Source organism: Sylvia atricapilla, chromosome 13 (genome assembly GCF_009819655.1).
Source record: "Sylvia atricapilla isolate bSylAtr1 chromosome 13, bSylAtr1.pri, whole genome shotgun sequence".
NCBI classification, from domain to species: Eukaryota; Metazoa; Chordata; class Aves; order Passeriformes; family Sylviidae; genus Sylvia; species Sylvia atricapilla.
In genome coordinates, this window is record NC_089152.1 from 19,568,454 (window position 1) to 19,595,816 (window position 27,363).

General features: G+C 39.3%; 1 protein-coding gene across 1 annotated transcript in view; it reads left to right on the top strand.

Annotated features, from left to right (window-relative positions):
- Positions 1-27,363, top strand: part of SCAPER (S-phase cyclin A associated protein in the ER) — a 144,076-nt gene that overhangs the window by 38,482 nt on the left and 78,231 nt on the right. The window contains exons 16-22 of the mRNA XM_066328752.1: positions 858-1,013; positions 1,160-1,302; positions 4,760-4,841; positions 4,955-5,107; positions 6,242-6,349; positions 19,320-19,456; positions 22,591-22,656. Of these exons, the coding sequence (XP_066184849.1) occupies positions 858-1,013; positions 1,160-1,302; positions 4,760-4,841; positions 4,955-5,107; positions 6,242-6,349; positions 19,320-19,456; positions 22,591-22,656 (845 nt within the window). The remainder of the gene's footprint in view (positions 1-857; positions 1,014-1,159; positions 1,303-4,759; positions 4,842-4,954; positions 5,108-6,241; positions 6,350-19,319; positions 19,457-22,590; positions 22,657-27,363) is intronic.

Here is a 27,363-nt window from a genome sequence, read left to right on the forward strand (position 1 = left end):
TGGGCCAGAAGGCTTTAGAGAAATAGCTGATGGGTAGGATAGCTGCTGACCATGGTAACTGTTGCTGCCCAGTTGGTTATCTAAATTCCCAGTGCTTGCTTGTTTACTGACCTGTAAAATCCATTCTGTAAATGGGTTCTAGTTAGTAAACAAAGTTACAAACATGATCCTGCCGCTGTTTTTCGTGATTGGTTTTTGTCTTTCTGTATGTGCTCTTTTACCTGTTCTATTTAGTGTACTCATTAAAGTTCTTTTAAGCTAACCTTTTCTTATTATTTTTTGTTGTTATGTATTGCACTCTCCTGTGGTTGAAAAAGATAGTACATGTTCATGAAACAGGCTATATGGATAAAAATATTAGAACATAAGCTTGTTTGGTTTTTTCTTATTCATACTGTGTATACTTTCACTTTTTTGATCAGTTAAGTAGGCATGTATTTAAAGTTAGCTCAAAGCCTTGTTGGATTCTACTAGCACTTGTGTATTTTACTGAATCATCCATCTGGGTTTTAACATTACACATGTTATGACTGAGAGAATGGACTGATGAAGTCTCAATGCTGATAGAATTGAGAGATTTCTTTCTATATTTTAACCAAAGTTTCTTGTTTCTCTGATACAACTCAAGTTTTTCTTTTTATATTCCATGGGCTGCCTTGTTTAAAACAAATGAAACAATAAAAAAGCATTACAAAACCTAACGACTTATTCTCAAGTTGGTGGTTTTCCAACCCATCTGGAGAAATGTCCCACCAGTTTAATTATCAAGTGGATAATTAACAAATGGATGAAATTCCCTAAGATGAAACCTATTTCAGCTTCTTGAGTCTTTTCTTACACCTTCTGATTGTTTTCAGGTCAACGAAATTGCTTTTATAAACACCTTGGAAGCTCAGAACAAGCGCCACGATGTGCTGAACAAACTCAAGGAGTATGAGCAGCGCTTGAACGAGCTGCAGGAGGAGCGTCAGCGGAGGCAGGAGGAGAAACAAGCGCGGGACGAGGCCGTTCAGGTACGGCGGCTCTGGAGCTGCAGGGGCACAATGGAATGCAGGGTTCTGTTTCATTTCCACTCTGCAGACACTAAAATGCAGATTCTCTTAATTCCTGTGTATTTCATGCCTAAAAGAGCAGTGAGAGTTTGCTTTTCCCCGGGTAGGAGCGCAAGAGAGCCCTGGAAGCAGAGCGGCAGGCCCGGGTGGAGGAGCTGCTGATGAAGAGGAAGGAGCAGGAAGCACGGATTGAACAGCAGAGGCAAGAGAAGGAAAAAGCACGAGAAGATGCAGCACGGGAGAGGGCCAGGTAACTTTGCAGATGTTTCTTTGTTTCTCTTCACCTTCCCCAGCAAGCTGCACCTTCTCTGTAACAGCAGTACCTTCCTGGCTTGTCAGGCTTAGGATTTTAAAAAGTAGCATTAATAAGGATTCCTCATGAATGGCTTGAAAGAAGAAATCAGGTGAGTCATCATAAATTCTGTAGTACGTTTTTGTTTTCCTTACATGCATGCACAATATGAATTGTAAGGCTATTTTACTGTATTCATCTGATTTTTGTTGCTGACAAGGCCTTGTAATTTGCCTTTTTCATATTGCACCTTAGTTTTCAAAGGAAACAAAGAGTAATGTACCCATGTTCTCCATTTCCTCCACTCTGCAGATACTTTTGAACTTACTAGCATCAATTGGATTTCACCTTGTAGACACCAGAGATTGTATTTGTGAAGCACACAGCCAGGAAATCAGGCTTTGTTAATTCTGCTGCCTGTGAACTACTTGGTTTATAGTTTTGTCCATAATTAAAAGTTCATAAAGGGGACTTCACATGGACTCTTCTCTTTTTTCCTTTTGAGCCAGACATGAGGTGCAGAGAGAAGGAATGTTGGTGTATGAGACAGGTTTACTTTCCAGTCTGATGCAATCTGATGCAATCTACTTGTTTAATTTACCAAATTCTCTTTGTATTCACCTCCTATTTCTCCTTCTTTGCCTGCAGTTCCCCTGTCATAAGCATTCCTTAAAACCTTGCTAAAAGTTCAGGGTTTTTCTGTGATGGATGTTTAGTAATGAAAATTGTCATGAAGAGGATTTTTTTCCCAAGTAAAATATTCAGAAATGTATTGATCACCTTTCATATTCTGAAGTCCTGAGTGACATCGTAAAGAGATTCAGCTTTCCATTAGATGTGCAATGAATTCTGAGCAGGATCTGTAGCCTTTGCTGGGGCTTCATGGACCTTTCCTCAGTGTATTGAGCCAAAATTACCATGAGATAGAGTGAGTTGGAAGGGATCCTTCAGTATCTCATTGTTATTTGCAAATACTGGAGGAAGATTAGGACTAATGGAGAATTTGGTTATGCTGTTTTGGGAAGACAGACTGTACATGTGTAAGGCTTCTGCCTCTTTCTGAAATCTGAAGAAACCATCAAAATAAGCGAATGGCCGATAATTACCCTACTGACATCTTAGTCTTCTAAGGCCTTCTATGGTTAGATCCTGTGGAAAATCTCCCAGCATGTAATTCCTTGCTCTTTGAGTTTAGTCAGAGTTAAATCGGCCCCATCCCTTTGTTGCACCCCATTCTTTTCCTATGACTTGTGAGGAGAAGCAGATTCCATTTGCCTTCTGTTCCTGTTGTGTGTCAGCAAACCTCCTCTGTGTTTGTTGCTCTAGCACTCAGTTTTCAAATCCTTTTTGTACTTGATATTTCAGTACCGTGCTTGCACTTGTTTTCCTTTGCTTTTCTTTGCCAGATGTTGATTACATGAGAGATTTTTTCTTTTTTTCTTTCCTGGTTTTTGGGTTTTTTTATAATTTTGGGAAAGAGTAGGAAAGAATGTGTGTGGTGCCTTACAATGCAATGATTCTGTTATCTCAGAGTCATTACATCTCCCTAGTAACTGTTCTGAGGTTTCTCTACCATAGCAGAATGAGGGGAGGACTCAGTGCCCTGGGTTTGAAGCTCAGGGAAGGATGAGCTTGACAGGAATCTGGCTGTCCTGTCCCTTCCATCCTGGATTGCAGTGTGTTTTGGTAGAACCTCGGGGCTATCATTTGGTGTTTTGTTGGGGTTTTTCCTGCTGTTAGGATTTGGCTTGTATCCTGAAGATTAAATACTGGCTGGAATGAGCAATTCTTGAAGGATCTGCTTAAAGTTTTTTCAGTATAAGCTTTACTGTGTGCATCTGTTGGTGATTAAAACATCTGTATGAATGGAATAGTGTACTTAAATCTGACTTTAAAAGCCCCTCTGCCCTTAAGTTGTTTCCAGTAAAATTTTAGTTGTAATTTCAAAGTATTTTATATTCCAGAGAGTTGAAATCCATAATATAGAAAATGTTGTTCTTGTCAATAGAAATCATAAAACTGTATAAAGTGCCCTAACTATGGAAAAATAATGCTTTTCAGAAGGGCTTGTTCAGGAGTTGTGTTGATGCTCTATAAATGGAAACTTGGGAATTTTTTCAAAGACAAAACATTATTAACCCAAAATAGGAAATGGTAATAATCTGCTATAGATTGTAGTGTTCAGCAAATATGTAAAAATGCAGACTGAAAGAAACAGCTTAAGTGAGCTTGTAGTTAAGTTTTCCTTTCTATACCTCATGGATGGTAACACATAAACTATCTAATACTTCCCATCCATAATCTCCTTCTCTCCCTGCCTGTGCCCACAGAGATTGGAAGAGTTCACCTTTTCTTTCTGAAAGAATAGTTTTTAGTGTTTATCATTTGATTTGCCTCCTCTGCTGTCTTCTTTCCTGCCACTTCTGTGTTTTCTGTGGCCTTTTGTTTTAAAAGTCTTACTTTATCTGCGCCTTCTGCCTTTGGAATGGAACTGATTTTGTTTTTTTCTATCGGGTTTCTCTTGAAAAACCCAGACAAACAGAAATCCACACGTGATAAAATTCTTTGCAGTTTGGGTAGTAGTCCTTGTGTCAGGCTCTCTAGTTTTGTCGCTCAGGCTCCTTTAATTTTGGAATGCTTTTTGAAGAAATAGCTGGTGGCTTTGATTGACTCCTTCATAGCTCAGTTTTACCCAGAGCCTTCATTATGTCTTTGGCACTTTAGAGCTGCCAGGCTTCTCTCTCATGACACTGTACAAATTTTGTTTGTATAAACAGCATGAGTAGCTGACTTTATTCCCCTTTGGGATTTGATTGCTCCCTTGGCTTACTGATCACTAGGAAGTTGTTCTTGATTAAACTCTTACCTCCATACCTGGGTTTCTGCTTAATGGTCATGTTTACATGTCAAATTACAACCCTTGTTCTTTTATCAGAAAAAAAATCTACATCTCTTCAACGCAGTGATGTTGTTGGTCAGCGTTTTATCTGGAAGTTTCATTATTTAAATTTATGCCAATGAACATTTTATGAAGCACTGCCTTCAGTGCTGCAAGGGGTTTTTTTTGATTTGTCATCTGCTCCTCCCCATTGATTCACTGACTGCCCCCCTTGCCTGAGGAATGCAAGTGGTGACTGGGTTTCACATTCATCATTCTTTTGTGGTGTCTTGGGACTGAGGTGTGATCCACATTCTGCTACAAAGGTTCAAGTGTCTGTCTTTGTCAAGTCATTCAAATGAAAACATCAGCATTCTCAGATACCTAAGTTGCTTTTTGTTGTTTTTCTTTTCTACTTTACCATCTTGAACCTCATTTTGGGGTTTTCTTGTTCTGCATTCCAAACATAAATATAGCAGTATTAATCATGCTTTACACTGATGCAAATTCTCCCTATACTTATTATCTTTTGGTTAGAGATCGAGAAGAGAGGCTGGCAGCTCTTACTGCAGCTCAGCAAGAAGCCATGGAAGAACTGCAGAAGAAGATTCAACTGAAGGTATAAAAGGATACATTAGCTGAAAAATACGTCAATATTTCTTTGCACAATTCAATTCCATTTGCTGTCATTCAATGTGGTTTCTCTTCGTTGCTTTGTTTATTTTCCATCAGCACGATGAAAGTATTAGAAGGCACATGGAACAAATTGAACAGAGGAAAGAGAAAGCAGCTGAACTCAGTAGTGGAAGACATGCTAACACTGACTACGCACCAAAGCTCACTCCCTACGAGCGAAAGAAGCAGTGCTCCTTGTGCAATGTCATGGTGAGTTGGGCAGGGGGATGCTGCTGGAGCTGCAAGACCAACTCAAGCCATGAAGCTGCAAGTTCTGCTTCACTCACTTGCACACTTAGTGTGTCCCTGCTCTGCTTTTGTAAAAAGTGCATCTTTTTCTTCTGCCCATAAGTCAAGTGGGTTAGGGAAGGTTTAAAAGAGCTGTAGAGTTGTGGGTAGAAATGAGACTAAGCAGTGCTCAGTTATTGCTCAGTTATCAGTGCTCAGTGCTCAGTTATCTCTGCTGGGATAAGCAAGAACTCAGGAACATCCATGTCATCCTTTCCATAGCAGGCAGCTGAGCTGGGAACACCGTTTTGTGAGATTCTGTGGATATTTGAATATACTGTGAATTCAGGGGCTGATTGGCTAAGTGTCGTTGGACTGAAATTCACAGAGAAACCACATCAAGCTCAAGAAGTTCTCAAATTGATTTTGGTTTGACACTAAATTGTTGGACAGCAAAAGGAGTGTTCTCTTTGTCTCCTCCCTTCCTTTGGTGCCTGATTTTTTGGTCACCACTGGAAGCCAAGGAGATTGCGTGGCAGCGTCCCAGCCTCAGCAGGGGCTCTGTGCCTGTGCCTGCCTTCCCTGTCCTGGGGATGGTCAGGGAGAGAAGGCACACAGCCACTGGGCCAGAGCTGAGAGATCTCTTACTGATCACTGCTTTGCAGAGACTGTGCATTATGGGAGCCTTATATGCCACTGAGCATTATTTTTCTTTTAATTGCAGCATTAAGCATGATTGCATGGGATCACCTCAGGCAGTGCTGGAACAGAAACTCAGGCTCAGCAGGCTGGAGTCTTGTGTACTCACTGATCATACACTTCAGAATGAAACTCCTCCAATATGTGAAATCAGAATAAAGTGAAAATGAGAGGAGAGCCTAATGTATTTTTGAATCTGTTCTTACACTGCTGGCTAGGAAATTATTCTGTAATCTACTGTTAAGTACTGCATAAAAGATGTTTATGTGAATTAGGCTGAGGAGTAAAGTACTGTGCTTGAATTTCTGAACATACCCCTGACAAACTAACATATTTGATATAACATTTAAAGTACTGTTTTTTATGCAATATGGAATTTGCAAGGGAAAAATAACTATTAAGATATTGTCATTACAGATTTCATCAGAAGTGTATCTTTTCAGCCACATTAAAGGGAAAAAACATCAACAAGCTGTGAGAGAAAACAGTAGTATACAAGGACGAGAGCTTTCAGATGAAGAAGTGGTAAGTTTTATACTATTTTTCTATATTATTTCTGGTTTTAAATCCCATTCAGCTGAGTAGCCTATGAAAGTCTTGTATAAGGAGTTGAACAAGACTGTTTCTGTTAGCATGGGAGTCATGGCAGACTAGCAATGAAAAGCAGTGAAAGAAACAGTGCATTCACATACTGCAGGCAAGTGCCATTTGAATTTGATTCTTTGTAAAATGTGACTAACTGCTTTTCTGTTAATGAAAGGCATTTTTCATGTCACTACACTTATCTTTTCATCCTAAAAATCTTATACATTGCAGTTGTCACTATCCTGTTGTTTTCTTTGTTTTTTTTCTTGTTGCTTAAAATCCCTTAGTCCTCTTCTAGGTGAGCAGATGTGCTGTCCTGTGCATCATGGTCCATAATGCTGAAAACTGTAGTGCTAAATTACTTCAAAATGTAAGATTTGAAATGTTTTGGAAGTATTAATATTGCTAAGAAGAATAATAGTTTTTCAATAGCTTCTTTAGAAGAGTTGGCATTTAGAGTGATTTTGAGGAAGCATTGAAGGCATCTTATACTACACCAAGAGGCTACTCTTTTGTAGAAAAGCCATCTGCATAGCTGTTTCATTTAATTTTTCATTGCTGCTGCCAGATCTTGACTGCAATATTAAGTCAAGGCCTTTTCTGTGAGAATTTGGGTTCTGCCACATCCAAAAAATTTGTGAATGCCCCTGTATTACATCTGTCAGGTGTTAGGAAGAAATAATGTCCAAGCCAGTTCTTCAGCACTGATTCAGGTTAAATTTAATTGTGTTTGGAAATCTGTTTGCAGCCAAGCTGATCCAGATGCCACTGTCTGGTGGTTCTGATTTTTTCACTTGCCATCCCAGTTCTTTTACTGTTTTTATTTACTGAAATCTTCTCTTTGTTTTCAGCTTCTTACATCTGGGTAGTAACATATTTTCCTGTATAAAAAGCTTTGGAGAGTTAGGTCTCTGAAGTACTGAAATCTACAGATTATCACTGAAAAAGCAGAAAAAGATAACTGGAGAGGCACGGTAGTCTGGAGGAATAAATGTTTGTGGAGTTGCACTTTCCTTCCCCTTCCCAGCTGTAATGAGAGTACATAAACAGCTTTGTCAGGTTCTTTTTTCCTCTTGGACAGTGGTTAGTGGAAGTTGTGTGGTTTTGGATTTGGATTTTAGATGCCAGGCTTACCTAGGGTGTGTATGTGAGAAATCTCCATAGTGCACCTATTTGCCTGGAAATACCAGCTGTGAGTTTTCCCAGAATCTGTGCTGTGTGGGCAGTCCCAGGTATTGATTGACATTTTCTTGGATCTCTCTGGAATTTTACTGGTACCTGTGTGCCCACTGGTGAGTGAAGTGTGGTTCTTGCTGGGCAACTGGCTCCGAGGGGTCTGGAGGAAGACAGGGAGTGGATTTCCCTATGACTGGGCATTACACACTCCCCACATCTAACCTGATCTCTGAACAATTCCAGTTTCTGGAGAATGGGGTCAGGTGCCCACAGCTGCGTTTGCAACCACCTCCTCAAAGAGAAGTTCCACTAGAGGGCACAAAGGTCCTGATTTTTGTGCCTAAATCCAGGGTTTCTCAGCAAAACATTTTGATGAGGATGTTAGACCCAGATGAAGGTTAAATGTATTTCTTGAATAATGTTTAGTGCAGGAGAGAACAATTTTAACTGAATGAACAGCTTGAGAATTTCTATAGCAGATTCCAATATCCTTAACCAAGATGCTGCGTAGCATTTGGCATACTGGCAATGTATGAATGCTTCCATTGTTAGGGGTTTTATATATTATTTATGGCTATATTTCAGTTAGTCCAAATACAAAATTCTTAACTGTATTATCATAACCTGAAATTTCCTAGGCCTGAGGCCTTCTCTGCTTTTTATTACTTACTTTTTTTTTCAAGGAGCAGTACTGAGACACTTGTTATAGATCTGGGCAGTGCAAAGTAGGAAAGCAGTTTTACCAATCAGAGCAATCAACTTTGTGTATCCTTTGATTCAGTATGCATAGTTAATACCAACCTCCCACCTAAAACATTCAGTAACTTCTCAAGTTTTGAAATACTTGAGAAAAAAATTCCAAAGTATTACAGAAGTGAACCCATATTCCAGGGAAGCTTTGTAATAGTCATAGTTACTTATTTATCGCTGGTTTCAATTTTTCAGCCAGTGAAGATAACTCTAGTGAGAACACACTTGTGCTACACTTAAAGATATTACTTGTCATCTGTGATGTCTTAAGATTATATATGTCTTGTCCATGACCCCTCTTCTTTGACATAAAAGATTTTATTTATATCACCTTTGACCTAATAAAATTCCACCTTTAACCTTATGCACTTGACACCTCAGATAACTTACTCTTGATCTTTGACTCGTTTTGTGTTTAGCCTGTTTGGTATATTAGGCAGCTGCCTGGAAAGAAAGCTTTTATAAAATTCTAATCTGACCATAGAATTTCTTTTCTATTACTTGAGAAATCACAGGATTTGAAATACTTTAACTTTGTCCATCTTGGTAACTCAGTTTTGGGTATCTCCTCAAGATTTTGGAAGCTGATTTAAGCAAATGATTATATAATTTCTCTTCACACAGTAAGGATTTTTCTTGGTTGATTTGGCTATAAACAAAGTTAAAAACTTCTTAATGGTCATGGACACTGATTCCTCTGGGCCCATGGGTGGTAGGAGTTGATCTTGCAGAAATAAAAAGAAGCTGATGTATTCTAGGGGTTTTCTCTTTGCTGTAGTGTCTATAAATTCTGTAATTTTAGAGACATTTTCAGAGGTGAAGCATACTTCGTGTTGGAGCAGTGTCCCACTGGTTTGGCATTAAGTGTTAACTATGCTTAATTCCAGCATGTCTTGTGCAGGAGCTGACAGCTGGGATTAGACCATCAGGAAGGTGAATTCATTTGCAGATGTGAAATGCACAAAGAAAATAGTTTTGCTGTGAATGAAGATACAAAAATGAAAAAGCATGAGGTTCTTTTTCAGATTATGTGGCAGCTTCATTGCATGTCAGCCTTTTGGGTTTTCTTCATTTGGGGATTTATTAGTCTCCAGCTGAAGTAGTTGTACCTTTCTGTTGCAGCAAACAGCTCTTGGTTTTCTAACAGTGGATATCCTGTGAAAGCAAATGAAGTTCTGTTCACATTGGTTACTTTGTAACTTTGCTTTTTTTCTGGACTCTTATAGATACCTTAATTCACCTAGGTGGTAAAACTTGCAGCAGGGTAAAAATCATCTTCAGTATATTTCTGAAGCTTTCAATGCTCCCAGTGCCCCACATCATTTCAGCATTATCTCCAGTGTAGTAAGAGCATTCTGCCTGCATTATCTCTCTGCTTAAGTGCCTGGCTGTTTCCATCAAACTCCCAGCTTCGCCTGCTTTTGCACTACCTTTTTCCGTGCTATTGATTTCCCGTCCTCTCTCTCAACATCCACGTTGCTTTTAGTTCAGCAAAAGATGTAAACAGTGTAAGCAATTTGCTTTCATTGACTTCACTGGAATCAATTAGTATGTTGGTAGTCCTGACTAATTGCTTTGCTGAATTAAAGCCTGTGTGACACAAAGGCCTCACTGAAAAGGTGCCTGCAAAAGCCATAGGACAACACCTGGTGATTTCATTAGGCTGAGGAGTCTCTGCAAGGACCTTGTAGACGTTTTCTCCCACTTGTAGCTCCTAGAGATTCACTTTTATGCCCCTCTGCTTTCCCTTTTGTCTTTGCCTTTTTTGTCTCTCCGGGCTTGTTTGGAGAAATACACCCAAGAGCTCCCTTTGAACCATTGTCCCAGCTTACTCTGTATCTCCTGGCGTTTAAATGCAGTGGTTTAAAGGTACTTTCAGAATATAAATCATGTAATTCCATGTGGTCTATGAATGTTTCTAATAAGGGAAAAGCTCTTCTAAAAACCAGATGCAATAGATAACTTGGCAGGGTTTGGTTAATTTATATAAGGTGCGTGCTACAATTTTATGTATTCCGAAGAAGGATGGAGGAATATTAATGAACTGTTGTTTGCATATGTGAAAAATATACTTTTTTTGTATCAGGAGAGAAAACTGATTCTATTGTCATTATATAAAGGCAACAGAGAACTTCTAAGAGGTGTATTTAGATCAAATAAAAACATAATCCCATGATGGAGCAGAGAGGTGATCGTTGTCTGAAGACTGACAGTGTTAAAATGTGAGGATTTATATACAGACCTGGCTGGTTGAGCCCACCCACGTTCCTTTAGAAAAAGCTGCTGGCCAGTGGCTAAAGCTCCCTGTGGAGTGTGGCTGCCCAGCTGGCTGGGGCTGCAGTGGGAGCCTGTCCTGGCCCAGCTGTGAGTTACAGAGTCCCTCCTGTGCTGGCAGCTGCCCCGGGCACGGGCACAGCCCTGGCAGGGTGAGCTGGTACCTGTGCTGTGCCAGCCACGGGAGCTTTACAGCCAGCACCACACACAGGCAGAGCTCCTGTTTACAGCACTTGGAAGTTCTAAATGATTGTTAGATTTTAGGAGCAAGGAGTTGTTTTTCTGAAAGAAATTGAGCTGTTTTCCTGGAGGTGTGTGTTCCTTCCATTATTTCTTGCAGAGGAAATTACTGAGGGGGAAAAAGATATGAGAGTAGTTTAATGTCTGACCCTTGTTCTTCATCTGTATTTACAAAGAGCTGTCTTGTCTAGACACATGGTGGTGCCAGGATTTTGCTAATTCCTCTTTTTTTTTTGAATACACTGTATTTTCATTACAATTAAATTGTGTATAATTATTGTTTTATTGTTTAGCCTTTGCAGTATTGAAAGAATGCTTTTGTTTTCCTTTCTGAATCAGTGTTTTCAAGTTCTTGTCTTTAAATTAATAGAGTTTTATGAACTCCTTTGGGTAGCCTGTCTAAAAGATATGATTAAGCAAAATGGAAAATAAAGGTCACACTTCTAGTTTCATCTAATAGAGGAATTTGAGGTGTTTATACCTGTGGGTATGTGGCTTTTAAAAATCATTATACACAATCAATAGTTCTCTTTTCTTATTCTGGAACATTCAGATGTATATTACATATTACATGTCTACCTGTATTCATAAAATCGGTCTGTTTTGGGGTGGAAGGGATCTTAGAGCTCCTCCAGTGCCACCCCTGCCGTGGGCAGGGCCACCTCCCACTGTCCCATGGTGCTCCAAGCCCTGTCCATTCTGGCCTTGGGCACTGCCAGGGATCCAGGGGCAGCCACAGCTGTGGTCAGTGCCCAGTGTGTCCAGCCTTGCCCTTGCCCTGCTGCTTGCCCTTCATCTCTTCTGGCATTTGGCTGTTCCATTCTGACCATTACAGCACAGGGAGATGACCCTGACCCAACTCTGGTGGTGCTGCAGCCATTTTGGGGCAGTATGGTGATGAATGTGTTTTGGTCATATGTGCAATAGTATTCCTGTTTACTTTATCCACAGACTTCATAGCAAATTCTTTCTTGGCGTCTGATCATAGTTCTCCAACAGTAGCCCATTTTTCTCTGTTGCTCACAGGAAACAATCTGTAAATCACTTGCAAACAAGAGCTCCCCATCCCAGTAAAGCACCAGGTTCTGGTTGAGTTGGCTTTACTTTCTTTTTCCCCCCCCGAGGAAGGAAGGATATTTTTTTTAGAGCAGAGGTGTGTTGCTAGAGGAGTGGAATTATGCCAGGCATCTGTGGTCCATTTTTGTTTGTGGGTATTTCATACCTCATGGATACCTGTGGTCCTTTCAGCTCAGGAGCTCTGGCCATGTCATTCTGCTGTGAATACTTCTGTCCTAGAAGACATTGTCATGAACAGTCAATTATAAAGTCTAATCCATGTTGCACCTTGGAGAAGGTCTCTCAGTACCCCATACATCAATTCTGGTTTTTTGTACTTTGCACAGCAATAGCTTCTTACGTTTAATTTATTATAAAGTGTTGTTTTTCTTGGCAAAAATGTACATGATTAATTGTTTATTGGCTGTGTCGTTAATTTTGATAGATCACTGCCAGCAGCTGCACCCTTCCTATTTTTGGCTTGGATATCTTGAATATTCACAGCCAGTAAAAAAATCTCCTGCTGGCAGGCCCAAGTGCACCCTGATCCCTCCCTTTCTCTCAGCTGTCCTTGCAGCCAGATGATAATGTCAGTGCTTCCAGCTTTGCTCCTGCATCTGCAGAGATGCTTTCTGTGGCCAGGATGCCACAGAAGAGACACCATTACTTTGCCTTCTATTCCTATATTTCGGAGTGACAAGTGGGAATTATATTAAAAATCTGAAAAAATACTTAAAGCTCCTAATAAGAATATTATTGGCTGTTTATCTTAGTGGCAGATTGTGGTGTCATTGAATCTATGGACAAGCAAGGTGACTGAAAGTGCAGTCACTATTAGCAGTAAAAATAGTTTTTAGTTTGGGCGCGCTAAAAAGCAGGATTAGTCCCTCATGGAAAAAAAAAACTAAATCACAGATGTCAAGGAAAACTTAGTTGTACAATGAAAAGTCACTCCTCAGTTTTGAATGAATAACAAAAATTTTTTAATGCTCTCAACTCATCATCTGAAGTACAGTCTAGCATAGAAATGTGAATAATTAAAATTTATTTTGAGAAAATAATATTTGAATATTCATTACTTTATGACCTGTTTCTTATACGTGTAGCACCTCTAGTAACACTTAGTAATTCGTATTAGTAAGGAATACCTTCCTTTTTATGAGTCCTCACATTTTGGAGTGGATCACTTGTGGTCCTATAATAGTATTCGATTTCTTTATGATTGAGAATTACTGATCATTTGTGTTTCGGGCTGTCATTGTTTAAAATTGAAGTGTGCTTTTGATATAACTCATAGTCTACTTCAGCATCTGTTTTCCATATTAAATATTGTCCTAGGTTATGAGGAAAAAATAAAATATTGAGTAGTTCTGTTGAAACATGTAGTAAAATCATGAACAAATATTCCTGTGGTAATGTGATTTAAAATTTAACCTTAAAAAACCCTTCAAAATTTGGCAAATATATCCCTTAAGTGATTATATACACAAATAAGAAACCATTATTCCTGACTTCGGTAATAGATAGCAAAAACACTTTTTAATGGTTTTCTACAGTTACAGAATATTGTTTATTTTGGAACAGGTAGAGATGTAAATCCAAAAGATATATGTAGGCTTCAGAATAATTGCCTATTAATTTGCTAGAATATATTTCTTACGTACCTTACCTTTATGGGAAATACTCTGTTTGATATATATATTTTAATAATAAAATGGTAAATGAGTGACAGCTATTATTATGTGATATAAGCTAGTACAAATATTTCTTTATAGTCTTCCTCTTGTTTATATTTTGATGCTGATGTGAGAGGGTAAGTAACAACAAGTGTTTGGAAGTTCTGAAGGCCCAATTTAGATAAATAGCTGGAGACAAATGTTTTTCAAGTTGCCTTGGTCTGCAGAATTGAGTTAGAATACTTATGAGAATACCTTTTATTTCAGAACTTGGGGATTCAAGGTTGGAAAGAATACAAAAATAACAGAATAACCAGCCTTACAATGTTCTGGCATTTGTTCTTCATTTCTGGCCAGAATCCAGAAATACAGAAGGGAATGAAAATGAAAAATAACAGAGGGGAAAAGCCCTGTAAACCCTTGAGATTCCACAAGGTCATTTTGGCTTAGTTTTTTGGGGCGAAGGTCCCAATAGCCAGGAAGGTTTTCCACATCTGTCCTTGATTAGTTCAGGAATGATGGAGCAGGTCAGGAGCCCTGGCTCACACCAAGTGGCGCTGCCAGGCCTTGCCCTGCTCCCTGCTGGACTGAGGATTCCCCTGCTCTGCTGCCTCCCTGAGCCTGCAGGAGGTGTCAGGAGCTCCCTGGTACACTGCTGGCTGCTGCTGGCTTCTCCTGTGTGCTCCAAGGATTCCAGAGCCTCCTGTCCCTGCCTGTGCTAGAGGGAGGGCCAGGGGTAACAGAGGATCTGCCTCTGAGGCTGCACCACCTCAGCCAGGCTCTCCTTCACTTCTTGGCTTTGCTGCAATGTTGTCCTGCCCATGTAGGCATGCCCCAGGCAGAATTCAGAAAAAGGCAACACCTACTTAAAAAGAAAGGAACTGGAAATAAGTATTTGTGTTATGGTTACCTCTAATTTTAGAAGGAAGGAATTTCATTAGGAAGAATTCTGTTTGGCACACTTCACAATTTAATAAGGTTTCTATTAACATATCCTGAGTAGTGAAAGGAATAGTAGCTTATATGTAATACAGAAAGCCAAGAAGTGTCATAGTTGAAAAGATTGTGTAGGAACATAATTTTGCAGTTGTGTTCTGGTTTGATAAATACATACCCAAGGTTTCATCTGCCAAGGACAGATCCATGGATGCTCTTGCTGTAATTAGAACATTAAATGGGGAGAGCTGCTGAAGAGTATTGGTCTTGTGAATGGCTATTGTATGAAGAGGATGTCAGCTGGGAAATTTCTTGTCCAGCTGTGGTATTTTATATAGATTACTGAGGTTCAGAATCCAGTTTAAGGTACGGTTTTTCTCATCCAAGCAGAAGTGGGCCCTGCTCAGCTATATATATATTTCAACATTTTGTAGCATTTGCTGCACTGTCCATAGAAAACTTTGCAATTATGTTTGTTTTGGAGTCTGAAAAAATTACCTTTATTTCAGGAGATATTGATTGTAATGCTTTTATCCTTGTAGTGTAAACATGTCATATAAGAAACAGAGAAAACATTGGTTCTAAGAAGTACCTATTCAACTAATATTACCAACTTCAAGATATGAGATTACAGGGTAGATTTTCTGGTTCAGGCAGTTGAAGGGGACTAGGCAATGACCAGCAAGAATGTGACTTCAGGACTGACCTTATTAGCTTTAGCTTTAATGGTTTTGGCAATTCGATTTCTCATGTAGTTTGTAGATGAGGCCCATCTGTTGCATTTGGAAAGCTTCAGGATTTTCAGTGACTTGACTGAAAGTCAGAACAGTTGAGAATGGAGGGAGAAGGAAGGAATCATGAAGACATTTTTTGTAACTAACCTAATTTGTCTGCTTTGTGGTGTCTGCATTTTACATGGCCATTTAATGTTAGTCTTTATCACCTTGCTTGTGAATAAACTATTGAAATTTTTACAGAAATCTATGTCAGTTGTTCTAAAAATCACTTCAGTGTCCTATAAAAATTGAGAGGTTCTATGGAGTTTTCCAATAACAACACGTGTCTGTACAAGATGCTGTTAAATATCATGTAGGTGGATGTTTACTACCTTGCTTTTACTTCATGGCTTTTTCAACTGGAAACTGAGGATCTCCCCCTGAGACAGGTACAGGATGCCTTGGGGTTTTTAACAGTAGGTTCTTAGCTTTGGGGAATGCATGGAAATAACACTGGAGAGAGAGCAGGAGTATTTCTACTCTAATAGGTCACTAAGCCGTCATCACATGAGCAGAGAGGAACAGACACAGGCGATCATGAAGAAATCCATGTCAGCCTTCAGTTCTTGTTTCTTTGTTTTGCAGTTGCACATCCCAGCACAGGACAGTGCTTCCTCTTTGTGGCACACATTCATGAAAACTGAGACCTTACTTTGTGATGTTCCAGGTCTCAGCTGTGCAGCTCAGAGGATGGGTATCATGTATGAAAAATGATGGCAGAAATCTGATACAGAATGACCATTGTAGATGGCTCTGGTTTAATCCTGAGATAAAAGGTGTCCCAGGAGGACAGAACCAGCAAAATTAGTATATTGTGCATAAGCCTTTAAAACAGAGCTTCAGAGAAATCACACAGCTAAAATTTATATGGCTGAAACTGAAACTGTGCTGAACATTTTTGGTAGGCCTGAATATAGATCTTAATGACAGAAGCTTCCATTTAAAAAGATCCTCTTATTAGTAACGCTTCACATTTATAATGGCCTAAATTCTCCAAAGATTGCTGGTTTACCGAGAACTGGGAATTTGGGGCCAGAATGTGCTCAGCATAGCACAGGACCAGACCAGTGATGACCCTTCATGTTGCTGTAACCCAGGGAGGATGCTTTTAGGGAGAGGATAAATTCATTTAGTCTCAGAAATTCTGACTGCATTTAGTACTCACTTACATTAAAAAAATAATTTAAAAAAAGTGAAAGACTTTCAGGAAGAAGTATCCAGATTACCCAGTTACCTTCCTTACATTTATTAGAAATACACCCACCCCAAACTGATGAGTTTCATTCTTACTTAAATGAAAGGATGACAAAAATTTGCTGTAAAAACACTGCACTGGCCTCACTCTCTCATGCTCTGGTGGTTATTTTTGTGGTGTGTTCACCTGCCCAACTATGGCTATGCAGGTAAAATTACTCATGAGTTTAATTTATTTAAAGGATTGGACTTCCTGTACTTCAGTGTGACTCTGTGGATTCTGAAACCTTAATTTTTTCAGGTAAGTGGTGGGAGCTTAATAAAACACGGGAATAAATTTTTTTCCCCTTCTCTGGAGGCTGATGTAGCAGCAGCTCTCCTCAGGTGCCAGTTGTCACCTAATACCAAGCTACTTGTTCTCATTTCACACCTGAATGCTGTCAATCTGCCCACGGTGATAATCCCACGCTTTGATCTGTACCTTCAGAAAGTGATTGTTTTTGTGACACAAGGTATTGTTACTCTGGTCTGACTTTAATGAGCTCTATGAAGTCTGATATTAATCCACACTGGCCTGTGTGAAAGCTGAGAACGCTGAGAACTGTCATGCACAGAGGTGCTCGAGTTCCTGTGAGCAAATGTGTGCAACCATCATGGGTGCTCTCCTGGCCCCACAGCCTGGGGCATGAATGTGCTTGTTGAACCCTACAATTCTCTTCAAGTCAGCAGCTAATCACAGACAAGGTGATGAAAAAAGAGATGAGTGTCTGTGCAGGAGGTGCAAAGCTTTGTCTCCTTGCTTTGAGCCCAGCACAAGTGTGACCCCACGGTCACAGCTGCCCTGGTGGGGCTGCACAGCAGCCTGCTGCCCCTGGTGTAGCATGTGACCATCCCAGAGTGCATTGGGGACTTTATCCCACTCTGCTGTCACTTTGGAGCAGTAACAGTTTGAAGATGTGATGAACCAGAGTCCCAGTTGCACTGTTGGAATAAAGATGTAGAAGTAAAGTAATAGCCCTGCTTAGTTTTGTGTGTCACCAGTGCTGCATCCCACTGGAGCGACCTGAGCTAGGCTCCAGGAGGTGCTGGGCTTTTCCTTTAGAGAGTGGGGATGTTTGTACCAAATCCCATGGAAATCATTCATAAATATCTTTGTCAGTAGATGTCACAGTACCCTGAAGTGCTTGGTAGCAAAGCAGCAGTGCCGTGGTCTGTTCTGAAGAAGCCCTTTCTTTTCTTAATGTTGTCAAACTCCAACCCACTTGTGTCCTGTGCAGTTTGAACCTAAGGACAGGATTTCTGATTTTAAAAAGAAAAGGAAAAGGTATTTTTAAGTGGGTGTTGATGGATACATCTCTCTGAGGAGACAAAACTGAGCTGGGGGTTCATAACCAGGACAGGGATGGTTTATTCTGCCCTCAGCAGCTTGGTGGAGAACTAACTCATTGCAGTTCAGTCATGCTCCAAGGGCACTGCCTCTGGAGATACCCTGAGAAGGTTTTCTTTCAAGCACTTCTTGCCAAAACTAAATGGAGAATATTCAGGGCAGGGAAAATGTCTACAGGTGCTGTTAAAATTACCTTACAAGAGACTCTAGCAATCTGTAGCAATGTGTATGGTGTGAACAGCTTGGAGAATTCATTGAGGAAAACTGTTCAGGTGTGCTGGGACTTACCTAAGGTAGGCAGAGGAGCAAAGGGAAAATCAGCATTACCTTTAGAATTTGCTTAGAATAGAGGATAATGTTGGATTTCTTAAGTCCAGTACTCATTCAGTAGAATTAAATGTACTAATTCAGTATTCATTTTGCATTCCTGTGATTTAAAATAGATATTTCATTTACTGTTTCCACCAGATTTATATTCCTAGGTTATACCATGCAGCACTGCTTTCCAAAAACTAAGTGGTCTTTTTCCAGGAAATTTCACAGAGATTTATTTTGTTTTCAACAGGCGCAGCATTTTCCTGAATCAGTGAAAGAAAGTATAGGTTGTTTTCTGGAAAATACTGTCTTTAAATTTTTTTAGCGCTTCACCTTTTACTTTGAATTTTAAGGGTACTTACCAAAAAGGAAGTAATAACCACATCTGATTGTGGCCATAAAACTATAAAGATATTCAAGGATAAATTATCCTAATAAGCTGTGATGGTGACCTGTACTTCGTAATAAGTTTGGTATTTTGTAAGAAAGAGATACAAGCCTCAGTATATTAAAAATTGTGTAAATACATTCTAATAACTGGCATTAAACTGATTGTTTAGCATTTCTTCTCTGGGGAACAGAAGTTTTACCAATATTTTGCCTAAATTCAAATTTTTTTAATGTGAGAGGTAAAGTAAAAGCCCCATTAATAAACAGTAGTGTTGTAAAGCAGTCAATAGTAATATAACAAAATACATTTCCTTATACCCTAATGAAGACTAAGACACATTTAGATTTTGATGAAGAATTGATACAAAACCCACAATTAGCTTATTTTCTGTAGTGAATTATGTTGGTAGGGCAGGTTTTCTGAAGCTGTAAAAGGCAGCTCTGAGGAGAGAGAGGATGTCAGCTTGGAGTCCATACTTGTTAGGTAACAATTTCTTGAAAAGAAGACACAGCATTCATTGTTCTGCTTTTAATATTTTTTCACCCTTTTTAGAAAATATACAACTTGTTCTCTTCAGTGTGCAATAATCTCTTTCCCAAAATTCATTTTCAAATTTGGCTTCGTCTTCCTAACCTTCCGTTAAATATTTATTACTGTTTTTTTTTTTTTCCCTGGGAAGATAATCTGTTATCTCCATCACATACTTTAGCAGTAAATATGATTTCATTATTTTCTGCAGGAGCATCTGTCACTAAAAAAGTACATTGTGGACATTGTGGTTGAGAGTTCCGTTCCTGTGGAACCATTAAAAGATGGAGAGGAGAAACAGAAAATTAAAAAGAAAGCCAAAAAGCTAAAGGCACGGATGAATTCCAGGTAGTAAAAATTTCTTTTTATTTTTTCTCCTCTGAGTTTTGTTCTAAACTTTACCTTCTGTCATCTAATATGAGTGCAGTGGAAGACTGAAAAAACTGTGAAATTATTTGCTTTGGGAGTGTCTTGAAAATAACACTGATGAGCCTAATTTATGGCCACTTTCTCTGATTGAGAAAGAAAACTGAATATCGATCTGGAGCCCTTGGTTTCACCTGTTAAGAGCTTTTCTCATAATTGGATGCCAGTGCCCTGCCAAAACTGTATCCTCTCCTAGCATACAATAGCATGTTTAAATTTGTGTAAACCATGCCTATTTTTCTTTCTAGCTATTGATTTTTAAATGTAGTATCAAAGAAAATCAATAGTAATCAACAAATAGAAGTCAGCCTGCTGTAGTGTCAAATCCCATGACTAAATATAATCATTTTTTGTTGCCTGTCACAACAAGAATAAAGTTTAAAATATCTTAGAGTGGAAAGTGAGTTGTCAGACGTGCAATTTGTTCTTAGTCTAAAAAGTGACATCTGCAAATCAGTGTCATGTGCAGGACATCATTATATCAGGAAGTGCCAGTGTCACCCTTTATGGCTGAATGGGCCCCAGCTCAAGTTAATGCTCAGCCCAATATTGAAGCATATTTTTGCATTTCTCTCTAAAAATATTCCTCCACTAGGCAAGAGTCACTGTTACACATTTTCTCTGCCTTTTTAAGCAAGAAGACTTTCAAATAAGAGACAAAAGCTTGCACAGATTTTTAGACGTACATTAGAAGTGAGATGTTTTATTAACTCCTGTCAGGCACATCAGCCTTCAAACCCACAACACTCTCACAGTGTGTTACTGTTTCTGACTGCTCTCCTCTTTGCATGAGCAGGTCCACTAGCTGAATATCACAGCCTGAACTGGATAAGGTTCTTCAGGTTTCTGGTTGCTCAGGATGCAGAGTTATTCGTATGACTTGTTGATTTAATGCAGTTACTGGGTTCAGTTTTAATTGTTTCTCCAGGGCTGCTTCTGTTTAATTTAGTCAAAGATTTGTCAGATCTTGGAATGCAAGTTGAAATAAGAATTTGTTGTTGGCACAGAGAGGAGAAGAACTTTTTCAGAACATTTCTGAACATGTGTATGTGTCAGACTTCCGTGTGAGTCAGCATATTCGTCATCAAAAATTGTGATTAAAACAGTAATAAGGGGCCATCATTTTACAACGGTGATGTACTGTTGAAAAATACAGCGAAAGCTTCAAAATCGAAGTTATATTGAGGGGACAGGAACTTCGTGTTCATATTAAGCTTGGTTTTAACTTTTTAAGGGTGGCTAGAGTTTTCAATGGCATTGCTGTCCTTGAAGACAACTCAGAGTTAAATAGAAAGTTTTCTGATGTTTGCACAAAAGACTTACTAATAAAAATGTCCAAGAGCAACATAAAGATTTTTTGATGTTGCTAATTCAGTCTCAGGCGCTAGCACATTATCTACACGCCATGTTTTAGGACATATTTGCATCTCTTCTCTGGCAAACTAAATAGTTACAATGAATTTCCTTACACCTCAGCACTTGAAATAACACAATCATTTCAGTTTCTAGGAAGCTGTAGTATTTTAAACTGGAAAAAAATAAGAACTGCAACCAAATAGGTTCCTGTTACACTCCTGAGTTTTCAGATCTTAAATCACTCTTGTAGTATCAAAGCAAAGAAGGGCAGAGGTGAATGAGGGGACAGATGGTGATCAATGGGATATTAGATGTGTTGAGAAGTTTCGTTAGTCTTATTAATTATATTTATAACCCTAAGCCATTTAACTGGTGCTATCAGTAGCAACTGATATATAGGTAAGTAAATTATCTCAGGTTATCATGTATGTGCTGCTAGCAGGAGGATGTTTGGACACTCACACAAGAAAAATAGGGTTGGTGAAAGCTGTGTGGAAGCATTAGAGGTGTGCTTAGCAGATAGTTGGTACAGGCTTTGCAGGGGATTTAAAGCACTCCAGCCATGTGCATTTAGTAACAGAGTTTTGGGGTGATAATTCAGGTTTTACTGACTTGTCTGTACAGAAGCTGAAATGTGTTGTTTCTGGCTAAGAAGGCAAAAGGTTAATAAAGGAATCTCACCTTCATGTTTAATACTAAATTCAGCTGTGATTAATGGCTTTATTAATGACCCACAAATCAGAGCTGGTGGTGATGTAACAATATTTGTGTGGGGCATAAGTTGGAATGGTGAAGCAAACGAAAGGAAAATCTGAGTAGCTTTGGGAAACTTGAGCTATTTGGGTGAACAGAAAAGACAAAGAAAGGTTTAATACATGTATCTGAGAGAAATGTATCTGCATCACTGCAGTGCCTGGATTAGTTTTTCTTTTTGTGTGTGTTAGAAATGGGGTACAGGATTGTCACTGTGGGTCTTGCCTTGCTCCTGGAACCACTCCTGGGCTTCACCTGTTAGCACAGGCTGGCTGGAGTGAAAACAAGCAGTGGAAAAAAGTCTTGTCTCCCTCTTCCTGCTTTTTGGCATATGGCCAATGTAAACAATACTTTTAAGGGATTAAAGAGGTTGTGTTTCTGTTTCTAGCAGTAAAGGAGTCCTTGGTGGAGGTGTTTAGATGCTGTTTGCCTAATGTTCATTATGTTACACTACAGTCAGTAGTTACGTAAAAAATGCTCCTGTGCCTGCAGATACAACCAATTATTTGTATGTTGATTGTAATCTCTCTGATGTACTAATCTGGTCTGCACTATGTCTAAGCCATTAATATGTATATAATAACATGACTTATATATTTTATTATAATATTATATAGCATTATATCAATAATTATTTTATAATAGGCAGTAGATTACTACAGTTGGATATATAATTTGTGAAATTTTCTACCATTTGAAAAGTCAACTTCAGTGCACCTTTTGTGTATTGATGGCATTCTAAAGTAGTAATGTTAATCATAACTTGTTAATGGCCAATGGCCAGTAGTTAAGCATCAGTGGATTATGGATTATGACAGGGCAGCACTGACAGAAATGCTGTGCTTTGCTGTGAAGCAGAAAAACCCAAAAGTTTGAACTCCCTTGCCGATCTTACATCCTGTACACTTTAGACAATAGTCAATAATAATGGATATTTTCTCCTCCAGGGCAAAGGAATATGAGAGCTTGATGGAAGCAAAAAATGCTGTGTCTGATTCCCCATTTAAAGCCAAGTAAGTATTTATCTCTGTATATTTTAGACATGTGCTTTTTTTCCCCTGTCTGTCACAGAAGTGCCCCTGAAATATCTGGTGGAGCAGGTGTGGAAGGTTTTCCCTCAATGTAGGGCATGTTGCCATCCTGAGTTACAGATCAGTCTCTCATACAAAAGGTCAGACTTCAATAGATGCAGGTTTTTTCTCAAGACACTGTATATCTTAACCTGGGTAAGGTGCAATAGTAAAAAGAACATATACTTACTTTTTCTTACCTGGAAACAAGAAGGTTCCAGTCTTGGACCATAAAACTGAGAGGTGAAAATTCAGCGTTGGAATTCTAGGATTGGAAGTCTTATGTTCAACCTCTGTTTGGTCAGAAACAAAGGTTCTTGTGGTGGAAATACAGATGTTTTAATGCACAGATGTCTTAGGCTGACATTGAGCTTTTTAAAGAATGGACCTTTTTATTGTCAAGGATGAGGCACAGATGAAAACAGCTGGATGGAAAGATTAAAACAAGATCTGTGATCACTGACAAGTTCCTTCTGCTTAGTTTGAAAGTGAAAATTACTCACTTTTTCTTTTCTGATTCCATTGAAACCAGTTGGGAAAAAATGCAAGATATTCAGATTTCCAAAATTACTTTGATAAAGTGTATTACCTAAGATTTTAAAAGAAACTATACAGCTGTAGTGAAGAACAGTTAAGAAATGGAAAAGAAGTGGAGTGTCATCAGCCTTGGCAGAACAGGAGGGTTACCAAGAGTTCTGCAGTTCTGTGATGGTCAGCATGTCCTCAAATGACTTGGAAAAAGAGGGCCAGCAGTGAGGGGTCAGTGTGATGTTCATGCAGAGATTCAGGACAGTAGAGATGAGAACTGGTGCTGAAGGATAACTTTGAAGAGAGTGAGTGAGCAGGCAGTAAAATGGCAGGTGAAATCCAGTGTATGTTGAGTGCTACCCAATGGAGGGGGAGGACAGAACTCAACTGTATTTTCACATGAAAAGTGTGAGTCTTGAATTTGCAGCTGGGATAGGTAGTTCCTGGAAAGTATCAGCTCAGTGCTCAGCAGCTCATAAAAATCTTTTGTTACAATGACTTAGAAACAAGCGAAAACAGAACAAAGAATGTCTCATCAGGTACAAATACTTGGGTCATTTACATCTTTTGAATAGGATGTGAAGTTCTAGTTCTTTGTCTCTGAACATGTAAGCTGCAGTTGCTAAAGGTTCAGAGAATAGCAGAAAGGGAAATAGGATTTGGGGTATATCTTAGGTATTAGGAAATAAATAAACTAGTACGGCTTCTGGAGGAAAATGTGATAATGGAAGAAGTTCTTACTGGGGTTATGTTTTAGAGATCTACAATGTCACAAATAGCATGGAAGAGAGGGATGGTGACTGCTGGCTGTCCTTCTTGATACCAGAACAGGGGAAAGCTGGAGCCAGGTTCTAGAGAAACCAAACCCACTGTTCTTAATGCAGCATGCACGGAGATGTAGAGAACTCCCTGAGAGGGTTCACACAGGTGGGCACTGACAGGTTACCTGCATTCCTGCAGCTCTAGCCCAGCCAGCCCAAGAGACGCCTAAGCCAAAACTGGGGAAACAAACGGATTAGCAAAGAGGATTATGTAGCCTGCCCTGTTCTTAGTGTTCCTGAGACATCCATTCCCAGTGGGCAGATGGTGTGTGTGCCTTACTGACAGCTGGGCCTAGGGAGTCTGTAGCATCAGTCAAGGGGCTGTGGGGTCTCAAGAACTGGAGTCAAAAACCCTCACTCATCCTAAAATTGCAACAACTTTCCTGATTGGAGATACTTGTCTTCAGACCAAGATAATAACCTGTACCAGATCCTGTATATTTTGTGGCTCTTTCCATCACTCAAAAACTGCTGAGGAAGGTGGCATTTTGTAGAAGTTGCTGGTTGTTAAACAGCTCAGATCCTTTCAGTTAGACCTCCTTGATGTACATACAACCAGCCTGTATGCAGGTATCTCTTACATAGGCTTCTCAAAAGCTTGAAAACTGCTGCTGAATCTTAGATGTATTTTAAAATAATAAAAATCCATCACTGAGCTTTGACACAAGAAAGTGACCCATCTCCAGCAGATGGCACACCTGCATAAACACATGGAAAAGAGTTGGCTTCATTTCTTGTTCATCAGCACTTCCATTTGCAAGATTAATTTCATGGTATATTGAGACTTCCAGATTTGTACCTTTTGCATTTTGCTTTTCTTTGCTGCTAGAAAATAAAAAATTAGATTCCAGTCATCAGAAAGTAGAAACATGTGCTTTGGACTCTGAATATATTAATAAGCTCTAGTGTCTCAGTGTTAAACTCTGAGATTGTCAGTGATGTAACTTGGTCAATTCTGTCTCAGTTGTAGCATGAGAGAAACTCAGCTTTTAAATTTTTTTAAAATGTTTTCAAGTCTTTTGACTGATCCTGAATTTACAGTTTTTATTTCTCTTTATGTAGTTAATTGCTCATTTGATTTCAGGTAGAATCTTCTGCTCCATCTGCTTTTTTAGTTTCTTCCTTTATTGCCTCCGTTAGGGCCGTACCCTTTTACATGTGAACTAGTGATGGCTACTGTGAGCTCACTTCCATCATGGATCTGGGAGGTCTCTTTGCAGTCTTCATGTAGAAACCCGAGATCTATCAGCTGCTTACTGATAGCTGATTTTTAAAATATGGTTTCAGGTACCATAGTTATTGTTATTTCCAAAATTCCACAACTTTTTACCTGCTATGAGAGCTTAAATATTTGTGAGCTTCTTTGAAACTGGGGCGGGGGTAAAGATGGGAGCTCAAGTCTGAACTGGCTTTTTAAGCAGAGGAGTGTCTGAGTCAACCAGGAGCCCATTTATTTCTATTAAAATATGTTTACTTTGCACAACTCGTACTACAAAATGAAAGAAGAATAGGGAACTATTATCTCTTTTTGTAAGAGAAAGGATGAGAGAGCAAGGAATTTTATGAGGCGAGAGTTTTAACCCAGACTGTATCTGCTTACATGGCACAACCTATAGAGAAAAATAACAGGAAAATACAGAGCTAAGTACAAGATCCTACTTAACCAAGGAAGAGGAGTCAGCACAAAGAAACAACCAGTAGTAGATCTGAAGCATGGTTACGTTGAGGAACTGTACAAGCAGTCAGAGGATTGGCTCTTCAGCCAGAACACCAAGTGCTGCACAGGGATTCTGGGATGAGCTGCCCCTGTACCTGGCTGGGAGAGCAAACTGCTGCCAGCTGGGAGTCTGCACAGCTCTCAGATCTGCACAGTTACTGGGAAAAGTCCCATCACAGAACGAAGGGGGTGAAAACCCAGAGTGCTGAATGCAGTCTTTGGGTCAAAACAAATGCAAGGACTGTTTCTCCCAAGGGGAGGTTTGTTGTACTTATACTGGAGTGAATATATACCAATGAACAGAAAACATCTTTTGACTTAGTGGGCTATGGAGCTTAAAAATGGAGAAGTTCCTTTTTAAATTCTATTTACAATGGGGCACAATTGGTAGGTTTATTTATTTACTTAACAGAAGCCATGTGTTTTAGAATTAAGTAAAGATATCTTTCTTTTATGCTTCCTTGCTTATGCCACATTTCTTTATCCACTCCTCTACCCCCAAACTATGAGTGTCTTCACAAACAACGAGAACCATTTATGGAATGCAACTTCTTATCTGATTTTAGTTCTTAGTCATGTTGGCAGTTGTTAAAGAAGAAAGAAACCAGAGGTAGTCTTTGGCAGGTAAAAAGCCTTTTTAGATCACCTTTAAGATTAAGCCACTTTAATATTATGAGACCACTGATTTCCTGATGCAACTGATAGACTGTTTCAGTGGTTCTTTTTAGTTGAAGGTTTGCAGATTTATAAAACCTTTTGCACTGAGGAAGCACTAATCCAAGTGCTTTCTAAGCTCTACACTGATACTACACTAATAGCAACAAGCAGACAGGCTTTATCCTGCTGTGATGGACAGTGTGTATCCCTTCTTCACTGGTACAGCACTGGGATTATAAGTGGCTCTAAGGAGTTCTTTCTTAGAAATGACTTCTAAAAGATGGCTGGGACAGTTGGGGTTTTTAGTATCTGTTAAAAAAATGGTGTGCATTAGGGAGAGGGGTGGGAGAGTTCCAAATATTGTTTATTTGGTAGGTATTTTGGTCTCTGAATTATTTCATGTACCAAGAGGGACATTCAAGGAAAGTACAGTGGACATTGTCACCTGGAGCAGCCAGGTGTTGCTCCCTGCCTTTTTCAAGTGCATTTTTTGGTTGGTCTCTGGTGGCACTTAGGTAGTTTTCTAAGTGCTGATGGACTCTTGTTGGGTTTGTAGTATAAATTCATATTCTCTGGGAACTGATCTGAGTAATTATTTAGTGTCCAGTGTACAAGGATAACGTGGCAAAAGGTGTGTCAAGTGTCCATTAGAGCAGTCTCAGGTGTCCCTCAGCACGTTTTGAAAAGGGAAGGAAAACATTTTCACAGAGTTTGAGGATTATTTACATCTGTTTAGTATCTTCTAATGCAGAGGCGAGACCATGTATTTCAGTCATGAATATCCAGGTAACAAAGTATAATTGTCATCTGTCAATACCACAGGGAAACTAAAGTAATGAAGGATTGCCTTGTGCCTGAAGGGAATTAGCAGGTTTGCAGGGGGAAAAGTTAACCCCTTGGTCTAAAATTTTATCTAGTCTCTCCTCA